General features: G+C 39.5%; 1 protein-coding gene across 1 annotated transcript; it reads left to right on the top strand.

Moving 5' to 3' along the window:
- The first annotated feature begins 1,134 nt into the window (after window positions 1–1,134).
- On the top strand, window positions 1,135–9,784 carry LOC131244107 (cytochrome P450 CYP82D47-like). The gene is made up of 3 exons (XM_058243764.1): window positions 1,135–1,746; window positions 2,145–2,303; window positions 9,431–9,784. Exons 1-3 carry the CDS (start codon window positions 1,135–1,137, stop codon window positions 9,782–9,784), a joined length of 1,125 nt encoding a protein of 374 aa, XP_058099747.1.
- Window positions 9,785–12,434: the final 2,650 nt, after the last annotated feature.

Raw genomic sequence — 12,434 nt, forward strand, 5'->3', positions numbered from 1 at the left:
CAGATATACAATTCATTTTTTAATTCATTCCAAAAAGTAATCTGAAAAAACAGATATACAATAAATACACGTGGGCCACAAGATTAGAGCCGCACTTAATCCTCTTCCCAAAAAAAGAACAAACAAAGGTAACACTTAATCCTCTGTAAATCCATGCTGCCCGTACCATCTGAAATATTCGCTGTACTCACGCTCATCTCTAACTTTATGAGGCCGTTAAAAAAAAATTAATAATAAATAAATAATTTAAAAAAAAAAAAAATCTACTATTTCCATATCTCCAATTGCTTGCAGAGACCTGAGATCTAAAGAATACATGTACTTTTGAATTTTTCAAATGAAAGTTCCGTAAAGGCCATCGATAAAACAAATTACCGATACTTCCAAAGGTGGTTGGATGCATTTCAGTATCCTTGACCTCATGATATGGACAGGATATTCGAGTTTACGTGCAAGGGGCAGCTACGGTTCAGTGCCGAGGTCAATGATCCATTTTACCTCAACCCCATTTCAAATGAATATCATCAAAAGTTGCATCTCCACCTTTCAATTTGTGGCCCACAAATAGATGGTTATAAAGAAGAAACACATCAACGATCCAAACTTGCTTCTAGCAGAATCCAATCTTTTATATTTGGACGTACTCTATTCTTTCCAGGTCGCTCCAGACCAACGGCAAGGATCAAAGAACCATGACCCCACTTGTACAAACTAAAGACCCGAGTATATCCTCGAGTGCTACATGTTTACATTTCCTCTGTATATAAAACGGGACAATGGGCAGAAGAGGCAGCCATAGACAACATGGATTTTCTTATACAATTGCAAGCCATTGTTGGGCTTTTTACCTTAGCCAGTGTCTACTATCTATGGTTAACATGGGCCCACAATAGCAAGAGGCCAACCGAGCCCAAGGGTCGTTGGCCCATATTGGGTCACCTCCATCTGTTAGGTGGCCCTGAGCCGCTCCACCGGAAACTCGGTACCATGGCTGATAAGTACGGGCCTGCCTTCATACTCCAACTCGGCATGCGCCGCATGCTTGTTGTGAACAGTTGGGAGGTAGCAAAGGAGTGTTAAACTATCAATGACAAGGCCCTTTCATCGCGGCCCACTAGGTCGGCAACAAGGTACATGGGCTACAACTATCCCATGTTAGGTTTTGCACCTTATGGCCCTTACTGGCGCGAGATTCGGAAGATCGCCACTCTCCAACTCCTCTCTAACGGCCAGCTTGAGTTGCTCAAGCAAGTGCACGCCACGGAGATTGCTGTGCGCATAAAGGAGTTGCACCGGCTTTGGGCGAAGAAAGATGGATTTTCAGCTAAAGTTGATTTGAAGAAATGGTGTGGGGACATGACACTCAATGTAGTGCTCAAGATGGTTGTCAGGAAGCGATGCTTCGATGCTTCAATTTTGATGGCCATGATGAGGGTGAAAGCGAGGGAATTAAGGAGGTTCCGAGAAGCGATTACGCAGTTTTTTTATTTACTTAAGGTGTCGGTCGTATCGGACTTGCTACCTTTCGTTGAGTGGCTGGATTTGCATGGATACAAGCGGACCATGAGGAGGACGGCGGAGGAACTCAACTCCGTCCTTGTAAGTTGGTTAGAGGAGCATCGACGGAGGAGATTCTCCGACGAGAACAACGACAATCAGGACTTCATGGATGTGATGTTGTCGATCATGGAAGGTGCCCAGTTCACAAGTTATGACCTTGATACAATCATCAAGGCAACATGCATGGTAAGCTCATTTACCGACATAAAAGGACTGTCGCAAAATGAAAGTGTACTTGGGAAATCTGGAAATGTAGAAAACATCAACCACCTCTCTTTAATTACACTATCCTTTCCTTATTACATAACCTAATTTTATACAACTGTAAAGCAAGATGGTTGATACACAAACATTAAAAAGTTATGCACATGGAAAATGAACTGAAATAAAAGTATGAAAATCATAGATTAGTTTTAAATGAATTTTAATTAAATATATATTGATTTGATTTTATAAATAATTAATAGATAGATATTTAATGGATCGCCAAATGAAATTGATCAATAGTTCATATTCAACAATGAAGAGAATGTGGGTCTTATCACCATGGCTATTATTTTCATAATATTGAATTTCAAAGGTAGGGGCTTATCCTAGGTGGCACAGACACCACATCAGTCTCCCTAGCAGGCGCCCTTTCCTATATGGCAAGCAATCACCACATCTTAAATAAGGCCCAAGATGAGCTGGACATGAACATTAGCAAAGACAGGAACGTGGACAAATCAGATATCAAGAACCTGGTATACCTCCAAGCCATCATCAAAGAAACAATGCGCATGTGTCCAGCCTCTCCAATTGCCGTGCCACGCGAGGTCATGGAAGCCAAATAGCCGGCTGGCATGTCCCAGCTGACACACGTGTGCTGGTGAACATGTGGAAGATACAATAGGACCCACGTGTGTGGTTGGACCCTTCTGAGTTCCGACCGGAGAGATTCCTCACTAGCCAAGCCGACTTAGATGTTAGGGGCTAGCATTTTGAGTACATCCCTTTTCGGTCGGGTAGGCAATCATGCCCTGGGATATCGGTTGCTCTCCAAGTCATGCACTTAGCGCTTGCTCGTGTGCTGCATGGCTTCGATCTGGCGGTCGCCTCAAATGGGCTTATTGATGTGATGAAGAGCTTGAGCCTAAGTGAAACCAAATCCACCTCTGTTGAAGTACTTGTGGCGCCACGCTTATCGCCTAAGCTTTATGAATAGTAACCATAAAAATAGAGATTGTGGACCCTTAGTTGTAATCCAAACATGTCTTCTATTATGTAAGGTTTGTACATTATATTGGTAGATATGGCAAGTGCATTGGTTTGCAAGTAGGTGTGTCAATGGGTTGGGTTTGAGGGCCTCATACTTACGATCCATGGCACAGCCGGGCCAAGCTCGGCAAAGGCTAGCAGAGGAGACTGAAGCTCAATCTTGGGACTAACCCAACCTAAAACCTAACCTTGCACGACATGAAAATTAATATAGACCTTATTTCTGACTTGAATGTGTTGGCTTTCGATTTGTTTTTTGTCACGGTTTGTTTTTGGTCACGTGTGGTGTATGTGGGCAAGCGAAAATCGATTGTGTGACTCAATTTAAACCGAACAAGTTGACCCCAATAACTAGGATTAGCAAATACGTCAAGTGCGATCGTATATGATCGAGACTTACGAAGATCGGTTGCATATTTAGCCACTCACAAAATAGTTATTAATAAGATCAGGCGATTGTCGGAGGGTAAGGTTCTTTCTTTGAACATGGGTTACACCTTTCCTTCTGTACGAAATGACTTTTATAAGCAGAAACAGTTAAATAAAAAGGAAATTCTTATGGTTGATCGCAGGGAACAACAATAAGATGTCTTTCTGAAAGATGAAGTGATTGTATTGATACCAAAAATTGTCTAGCACAAATGCATAGACTTGGATTACAGTTAAAGATTATCACTAAAGATTACTACTACTCCTAGGATAGAACTTAATTATAATTAGGAAAGATAAATTTGATTAGTTTGTTGGATTAGTATGAGACGATTTGCTTTGTTGAACTTCTTACTACTTATATATCTCGATTACAACTTCTCTTTAGGTGTTTCTCTTCTTTATTTCAATGGTTATAACAACTGGATCGTTGACGCTAGTCGTAAAGATTCTTTTGTCTTTTTGTGTCCATTTAACTATTCTTTTCCGCTCGATCACCTTCCGTCTCTTGAGCTTCTCGATCGAGCCCCATCATCAAATGATGTATATCATCCAGCTCAACGCTAGTTGTACTTCCGTGAAAAGTGCTCCAAATATCTCTAAAGATCTTTTGCATGCTATTTCTTTCTAGTGCAATGACATAAGTCTGTATCAAATTGATTATTTCAGGAATGGTCAGAAATATGGTACAACATTGCCCCTCATGTCACTTCACCTTTGGGCAAAAATGTGAAAGCGACGGTGTCTCATTGTTCAATGTAATAAATATGAATGCTCGACTGAGCTAAAACATCGAATTCGTCCATCCTGGTCAAACTTGGCCATCTCAGTTGAAAAATATCAAATTCGGCCATCTTGGTCAAACTCGGTCATATTGATTTTAAAAATATATATATCAAATTCGGGCCATCTTAGTCGAAAAATATCAAAGTCGCCCATTTTGGTCGAACTCGGCTGTCTTGATTGAAAAACATCAAATTTGGTCGTGGTAATAGAGATTATCGGTTAATTCATTCCAGCTAAGGCTTATGGTAGACGAGAGTTGTAATTCGACTAAGAACTTGGCCTGCCACCTCTTGAACCAATTATAAAATTTGGTCACGGTCCAAATGGTGAGGTTAGGCCACAAGAGCTAGCTCCGGACCTACCAGGTATTGTTCCCAATTGTGAGGGATATTCCTAAGGAATACTGCCCCCGTGTATTCCCTGATTTCTAACCTCAGGAATGAAATTTATGTTTTCCCGTTTGAATCGTTCGAACTCTATGGGTGGAGGAATATTCCATACTTCCTGTACTATAATAGGATGTGTGTTCTATTATGGAAAAAGAACGGGAGGTATTGGTGGTACTGGCACTAGGTTTCTAATAGAACTAGTCTCAATAGTTTACTATAGCATAGTTGGCTAAGGCACTGTTTGTTGAGGCATGGAAGGTGTTCTTTCAACAAAAAATAGTTATCATCTGATTTAAGCTCTCAATCTGACTGGCCATCCACCTGGTGAAAGTTTCAACCTAAATTTAAGACCGCTTAGCCCAAGCTCGTGACTGCTCTGCAATATGTTGAATCCTCATTTGCATATTGCATAGCCTAACTGACATTATCTCTAGTGAATTACTCCGAGATGATGATGCATTGTCTTGATTTGGAAGATTGGGTACTGGGTTTGGCAACAACTCAAGCGTTGGCTGCACTTGCATCTCCTCATCTGGTATAGGAAGTCCTTTAACTCCAAAAGTATTATGAGTACCTCTTCGGCTCATGCTTTAATATTACACTAGTATGTTATATCAAAAATTTGGTGTCTCATCGGGCATGCTAAAAAATGTTAGCTCTCAGTTTGTTTTAACTCAAGCGTTGGCTGCACTTGCATCTCCTCATCTCGTGTAGGAGGTCCTCTAACTCCAAAAGTATTATGAGTACCTCTTCGGCTCATGCTTTAATATTACACTAGTATGTTATACTAAAAATTTGGTGTCTCATCGGGCATGCTAAAAAATGTTAGCTCTCAGTTTGTTTTTAGTCATGTGAGATGTGTGCAGGTGTGTCATAATTGATTGTGCGGCTTGATTCAAACTGAACAACTTGACCTCAAGAGCCAAGATAGGCAGACACATCGAGTGCGATCATATATGATCGAGACCTAAGAAGATCGAACGATTATCAGAGGGTGGGGTTCTTCCTCCAAAGATGGGTTGCACCTTGCCTTACTAAAGTACTTTTATAAACGGAAATAATCAAACAAAAAGGAAATACTTATGGTCGATCGCAAGGAACAACAGTAAGATGCCTTTGTGAAAGATGAAGTGATTGTATTAATACTGAGAATCATCTAGCGCAAAAGTATAGACTTGGATTATAGCTAAAGATTACCGTCACTCCTAGGATTGAGGTTAAGTATGATAAGGAAAGATAAATTTGAATGGTTTTTTGGATTGGTGTGAGACGATTTTCTTTGCTAAACTTCTTATTATTTATAGATCTCTATTGCAACTTCTCTTCAGGCATTTCTCTTCTTTATTTCAATGGCTATGGCAGTTGAATCGTTGTTATGTAAGTCTTCCAGATCCTTCTATCTCTTCGTGTTCCTCTAACCATTCTTTTCCACTTGATCCCCTTCCATCTCTTGAGCTTTTCAGATGTGCCCCATCATCAAATGACGTGTACCATCTGGCTCAGCGCCAGTTGTACTTCCATGAAAAGTGCTCTAAATATTTTTAAAGATCTTTCACATGCTATTTCTTTCCAATGCAATAACACATGTTTGTTTCTAATTGGTTATTTCAAGAACTGTAAAAAGTAGGGTACAATAGAATTCTCCTAGTCTATTTGTTTATCGAGTGAGGCACACTTAGCAGAACAAAATCAATGTTCTCCATTCAAAATGTGTGTGTTTCTTGATTAAGGATTAGAATGTTATATTTATAGGACACAAGACATACATATTATTGACCAAGTGCTTTAAATATATAACAGAGGAATTTTTGGTTCGATTGAAAATTGCCTCAGTTCAACTGAAAATTCTGCTTTCGACCGAAAATTTGCACTTCAGTTCTATCCAGTCCAACCGGACTTCACGGGTAAGTGTGGGATCAATTTTTAATCGGGTACAGGATGTATAAATATGTTTGTAATCTCACGATTAGGGTAATATAAGGACGAGTCAACTGGTTTTGAGGGAGAAAGCTAGGGTTTTCTATCTATAAGTTGTTCCATCTCTTTTAAGTTTCTCATTATAGTGAATTGTTTGTTAGTGCACTTATTTGTGCACCTTGTTTAAGTCCATGTGTTAACAAGTCAGTTAAGCCCTTGAAAACTAAAGATTGAAGACACAAGATAACATGGAGTATTATGGAGTGAAGAACAAGTAAATGAGGTACCTTTATGACCCTAACCTTAGACCCAAAATAACATTAGCCTTTAGATGATCTTAACCTTTATAGATAAACCTTATTAATCATCACATAGCCTTACGAGCCAAATTGAAACATGAAAAGTTAAGATAAATGAGGTGTTAAACTGTTATAAAATACATAGCCTAAAACAGCAGCTTTCGAGTGATCCTCAATCCCATTGACAGTCTGTCAATAGGTCTTGATGGCATTAAAGAGCAGCTCGATGAGATTAAAGAAATAGTCCAACAATTATACCAAAAAAATTGAATTTTCTCGATGGGATCGACAGAAAGTTCGATCCTATCGAAGGACCTTCGATCCCATTGAAAGGCCTTTCAATCCTATCGACAGAGCCTTTAACTAGCCATTTTATATCCGTTGAATATCTTTTTCTATAAAATGGCCATTTGGTTATTGGAAAAAATGATAGTTTTTTATTGAGTTAGAAGCCCTAGTATATTCCAATACTTCGCAACACTTATAGGCTCTCACTCAAAAGGATTCAAGCCATCTTGCATGTGATTAATCACTCTCATGAGCATTTCAGGCCTCTTATGGAGATAATCCTATTTCCTTGTACTCTTTAAAGGATAAACACCAATCTAATAGGCAAATCTTTTGTCTTCTAAACCTCTAAAATGCTCATTTAAGTGAATCTCCACTTGAAAACTACGTAATCCTTTAGTTGTAGGAGATTTAACCAAACCACTCTCATTACCTTGGTAGCCTTATTGGAGCATTAAGTGTAAGGTATCCGATTCAAGGAAGAGGAAAAATATCAGCTTCAAAGATCAAGAGAGCAGAAGAGAAGCTTATTGAAGCATGGGAGAGCATCAATCAAGTATCTCAAGAATGCGCTACAAAGGGGTTCAATCCGACAAGTTGTCAATTATAAGAGTTAAGATACTCTCTCCTTATGTAGGATTGAGTAAAGAGTTTGTGACCCAAACGTGCGTAGGTTCTTGTGTAGGACCATATCGCTACCAACACGGGTGAGTACATGTAAATCTTGTGTAGGCCTCTGACGGGAGTGTATGTTTGTCAAGTCCCTGTGTAGGCCTTCGATGGGAGTGTACGTGTGTCAAGTCCTTGTGTAGGCCTCTGCTGAGAGTGTACATATATCAAGTACTTGTGTAGGCCTTCGACGAGAATGTACGTTTATAAGACCTTGTGTAGGCCTCCGACGGAAGTGTGGGCTTATAAAAGTTAGGGGTGAACCTATTAAAAACTCCTAAGATAGTAAATACCAGTACACTCGAAGAGAGTGCGTCCATTAAGAGTGGAGTAGGGAAATCGAATCACTATATATACTTGTGCTTACAATTATGCATTGCGTACATTTCTATCAATACTTATGTGATCGATTGATTGAATTATTTGAATGCATAAGTTAGATTATATGCTAGGTACTTGACTTGTTTAGCACACAAGTTCATTATCACTTATAAACTATTGCTTAATTGGCATATCTCTTATAGTCTATGTGATTGGACCCGCTTTGGCTTGAAAGCCTTAGTGTTGATTTTTCTTGATTAGTTTACTTGGTAAATTATTTTAATTAGGCAAGAAATTTTTAATTTGTTCTAATCACCATCCATATAGGAATTAGCCATAATTTTATAGCTCTGTTAAACTTCCACACACGCCATGCTAGACTATTCCATGTAATTTCATTGTCTGTCGCGTGGTGCCATCATTTTTTTCTGCAAGGGTTTTTCCACATAAAAATCGTGTGTTTTATGGTTGTTTGAATTTTTCTTTCCCTATTATGTTATGTGATTCCGTCTAAGGTTGCTTCCGCACCAGACAAGTCATGTAAGGGTTTATCGCATCCCCAACAAGTGGTATTAGAGCATATATTGGGTTTTCAAATTGAATCAAAGACATAGCATCAAAGGAATTGAATGTGAAGTTCGAATAAAGAAATTCACTCGTAAAAAAAATTTTGAATTATGGAGATTAAAGATGAAAACTCTCATAATTTAACAAGGGTTATAGTAAGCACTCCTTAACAAAGTGAAACATCCTGAATCGAAGAAGGAAGAGATTTTAATAAACTTGATCAAATGATGATTAGCGCAATTCAATTGTGCTTGGACGAAGAAGTTCTTTATAATATTATTAATGAGATGACTATCATGGGCCTATGGACGAAGCTGGAGAAGATTTACATGACGAAGTCAGTACTCTCCAATTATTTATATATCAAGACACAATTATACAATCTGAAGATGACGAAAGGGTCGGATCTCTCTGAGCGCATTAATGCCTTCAACAAACTAATTTGTAAACTGATAAGTATGAAGGTGAAGCTTGATGAAGAAGACAAATTCCTAATTTTGTTGACTTCTCTTCTGAATTCCTATGAGTATCCCGTGGATACTCTATGCCATAGTAGGGATACCTTGGACTTTGATACTGTTATCTCATCCATTTAATTGAAGTAGTTGAGAAGGAATAATGGTGGAAAATATACTTCTACGGGTACACTGGTTGCTTGGGAAGAACGTTGAGTGAGAGAAGGGGAAGTCACAATCGATGTCTAAGTCGAAGGGTAAAGGAAAGTTGAAATGTTAGAATTGTGAAAGGACATAACATATGAAGGAGCGTACAAATTATAAAACCCAAAAGAATGAGAAATCAAATGATTTTTCGAAGGAGTACTTCAATTCAAGGAAATCTAGTAAAGGCACGAGTGGTTGTGACGTATTGTCTTTGTCCAAGGTTGGACACTTATATAACGAGTGGCTTTTTGATATAGGGACATTGTACCAAATGTGTCCTCTTCAGAGTTACTTCACCACATATAGCGAGTATGATGGTGACCTGGTTCTTATGGACAACAATTGTGCATGTAAGATGATAAGAATTAGTTCGATTCACATTAGAATGTATGATGGAGTGGAGTATACTCTAACAGATGTGAGGCACATTCCTAACTTAAAGAAGAATATGATATCTCTAGCATCTCTTGAGGCACTCGGATGCAAATTCGTCGGTTATGAAGGTGTTCTGAAAGTATTTAAAGGGGCAGTCACTGTTATAAAGGCACAACAGAGCAAAAACCTTTACCGGTTGATCGGGAACACTATATCGAGTGGAGCTGTTGTGTCTGTAGCGAAATACACATTAGCACGTGTGTAGCACACGTGCCTAGGCCATATGAGTGAGCGCGGTATAAAGATACTTCTTGATCGTGGTTTGATTCCTAGTTTTAAAAGTTTTGATATATATACATATATATATATATATATATATATATATATATATATATATATATATATATATATATATTTGAGCATTACATATACAGAAAATAATTAAGGTTTTCTTTTAAAACCAAAAAACATGTTAGTAAAGGACAACTTGAGTATGTGCACTCAGATGTGTGGGAGCCGCCGCCCATTGTTTATGGATTAAGGTCATTATTCTTTATCGCATTTATTAACGAATTCTCTAGAAATAAGTGTGCTTATTTCATTAAACATAAATCTGATGTTTCGTTACTTTCAAGGTATGGAAGGCAATGGTAAAAAAGCAGACATGACGAAAGTTAAAAATTTTGATGATAAACGACAGTGAAGAGCTTACTTCCAAGAAATCTAATCAGTATTGCAAGAATGAGGGGATTGTGAGGCGTAACACAATAAAGGATACACCAAAGTAGAATGGTGTGGTGGAGTGTATGAATCAGACTTTTTTGGAAAGAGCTCAAAGTATGCTAAATAATGCTGGGTTGGACAAGGAGCTATGGGCTAATGCTGTTAACACAACTTGCCATTTAGTGAATCAATCCCCGTTTATACCAATTGATTGTAAAATTTCAAAGGAAGTATGGAGTAGTCAGCTAGTCAACTACTTGGGTTTATGGATTTTTTTTTTGTGATGCTTACTCTCTTGTACGATTAGTTGAGAGAGATAAGTTAGACCAAATGGTGAAGAATTATACTTTTGTCGGCTCACCGAATATCATATTTAGCCAGAATATCAAGTTTGATGAGGATTCCTTGTTGCACAATGAGTACAGGGAAATGAAAAAAAAATTGATGATTGACATTGAAACAGATAAAGTTGAAACGCTTGAAGAAGTTAAGTCATATGAAGAGGTACATGAAGAGGTAGAGCTACCACCTATCAGGAGAAATATAACGAGGAATTGTTAGCTTCCGCGATCCTTCCGGTCAAATTTCGGCAACATTCGCACCGTATTCGGTATTTGCGCACGATCCTAAGCTAGGTCCCGCGCACCGACGTCGGCTTGGTCCGAAAGTTATATCATAGCGACCGCGTCGTCGCCGCGGTTCCAACGCCGTGACTTGCGCACTGAACCGATATCCAGGCAAGAAGATGCCGATCAGCGTTTATTCCGAAGAAACACCGCGCGTTGCGGATTTCGAGGGAATCTCTACAATTAGTCCCATCAATCAACCATTAAAGCATCCCATACCTCAAGTACAACAACCCATCACCACCTTTTACAAAAGTCCACCATTCTTTCCACCTCACCACTCCTCTTTTCCAAATTTCAACAACAACCATACACCTTTTCACAATTTTCAACCCAAACCATCCCCCATCACTCCATCACCCATCTCTTTCTCTCTCTCTCCCTCCCTTTACAACTATCTCTCTTATTCTTTTTTTCAAAAAAAGAAATCCAAATCAAAGAGAGAGCACCATGAGGTCCCCATGGTGAGAAAACTTCATTTGTGAGGTCCACCTTTCCCACCCCTTCATCTCTCATCTCAACCATCCATTTCTCATCTTCCACCATCAAAGAGGAGCTCAAGGATCTAAGGAAGCCAAGGGAGCAAGAAGATCAAGTGGTGGGTGCCTTGATAGGGTAGATTTTCATATTTTTAAGATGGGCCAAGTGAGGCCAACCGATCAATGGTTTGGATCTCACTTTGGACCCTAAGATGTGGCCGATGGCCCACTTGGATCATCATGAACATTCCATGATGGGGCCATTCTCCATGGACCCCATCATGATGTTTATTTTCTTGTATGCTTAGGGTCATCTAGACCATTTAATTTAGTGGAGAAGGGATCTCCACCGTTGGATCTAATTTTATAGACCCATGTGTAATGGGGCCCACTTGATGTATGATTTAGTGCAAGGGAGGGCCCATAGTGCCGGGGTCCCTCCATCACACGGTCTCACTCTCTATCTCTCTCCCTTTTTATTTTTAATTGTTTTATTTTTATTTTTATGAGGTTATGTGTGGCCCACTTGAATGGACCCCACCATAGGGTATGTATTCCATCCAACTCACCTACAAGTGGGGCCCACCTTGTGTGTAGTATACACACCATCCTCCATGAGGTGGCCCACATAAGCAAGGCCCACCTCTAGTATATTTGGAGAGAGTCCAGCGTCCAGGGACGCTGGACGTTTCATGGAAAAGGTAAAAAAAAAAAAATATAATTGCTTGGTTTGGGGATGGCCCACTGGTGTAGGCTCCACCTTGATGTATGTATTAAATCCATGCCGTCCATTCCTTTCCCAAATCTGTTTTAGGCGTTGAGCCAAAAGATGGGGTTAATCAGACCTTCGGGCGGGCCATACCATACCAAATGGCGGTTTTCACCATTGAAACCTTCCCTAATTTCCTGTACGCCAAAACATGTCCGATATTGGACTTGAACTGCTCGTGGTGAGCCATGGGAGAGCACTGGACGGAGTGGATTCGCTGGATATGGACCCCACCTGCAAAACCCATCAAAAAAACAAAAATCAAAAAAAAAAAAGGGAGGCTCAACACAGCAGCCGCTGCTGCTGTGTCAGGCGGCA

The sequence above is a fragment of the Magnolia sinica genome, chromosome 4 (assembly GCF_029962835.1).
Source record: "Magnolia sinica isolate HGM2019 chromosome 4, MsV1, whole genome shotgun sequence".
Taxonomy (NCBI): Eukaryota; Viridiplantae; Streptophyta; class Magnoliopsida; order Magnoliales; family Magnoliaceae; genus Magnolia; species Magnolia sinica.

Bases quoted from the DNA above. Each gene is read 5' to 3' on its own strand.
- LOC131244107 (XM_058243764.1), top strand. From the start codon at position 1,135: ATGGGCTACAACTATCCCATGTTAGGTTTTGCACCTTATGGCCCTTAC. The intron at 1,747-2,144 runs GTAAGCTCATTT...TTTCAAAGGTAG, and splicing joins TCATCAAGGCAACATGCATG to GGGCTTATCCTAGGTGGCAC. The intron at 2,304-9,430 runs GTATACCTCCAA...TGTCCTCTTCAG, and splicing joins AATCAGATATCAAGAACCTG to AGTTACTTCACCACATATAG.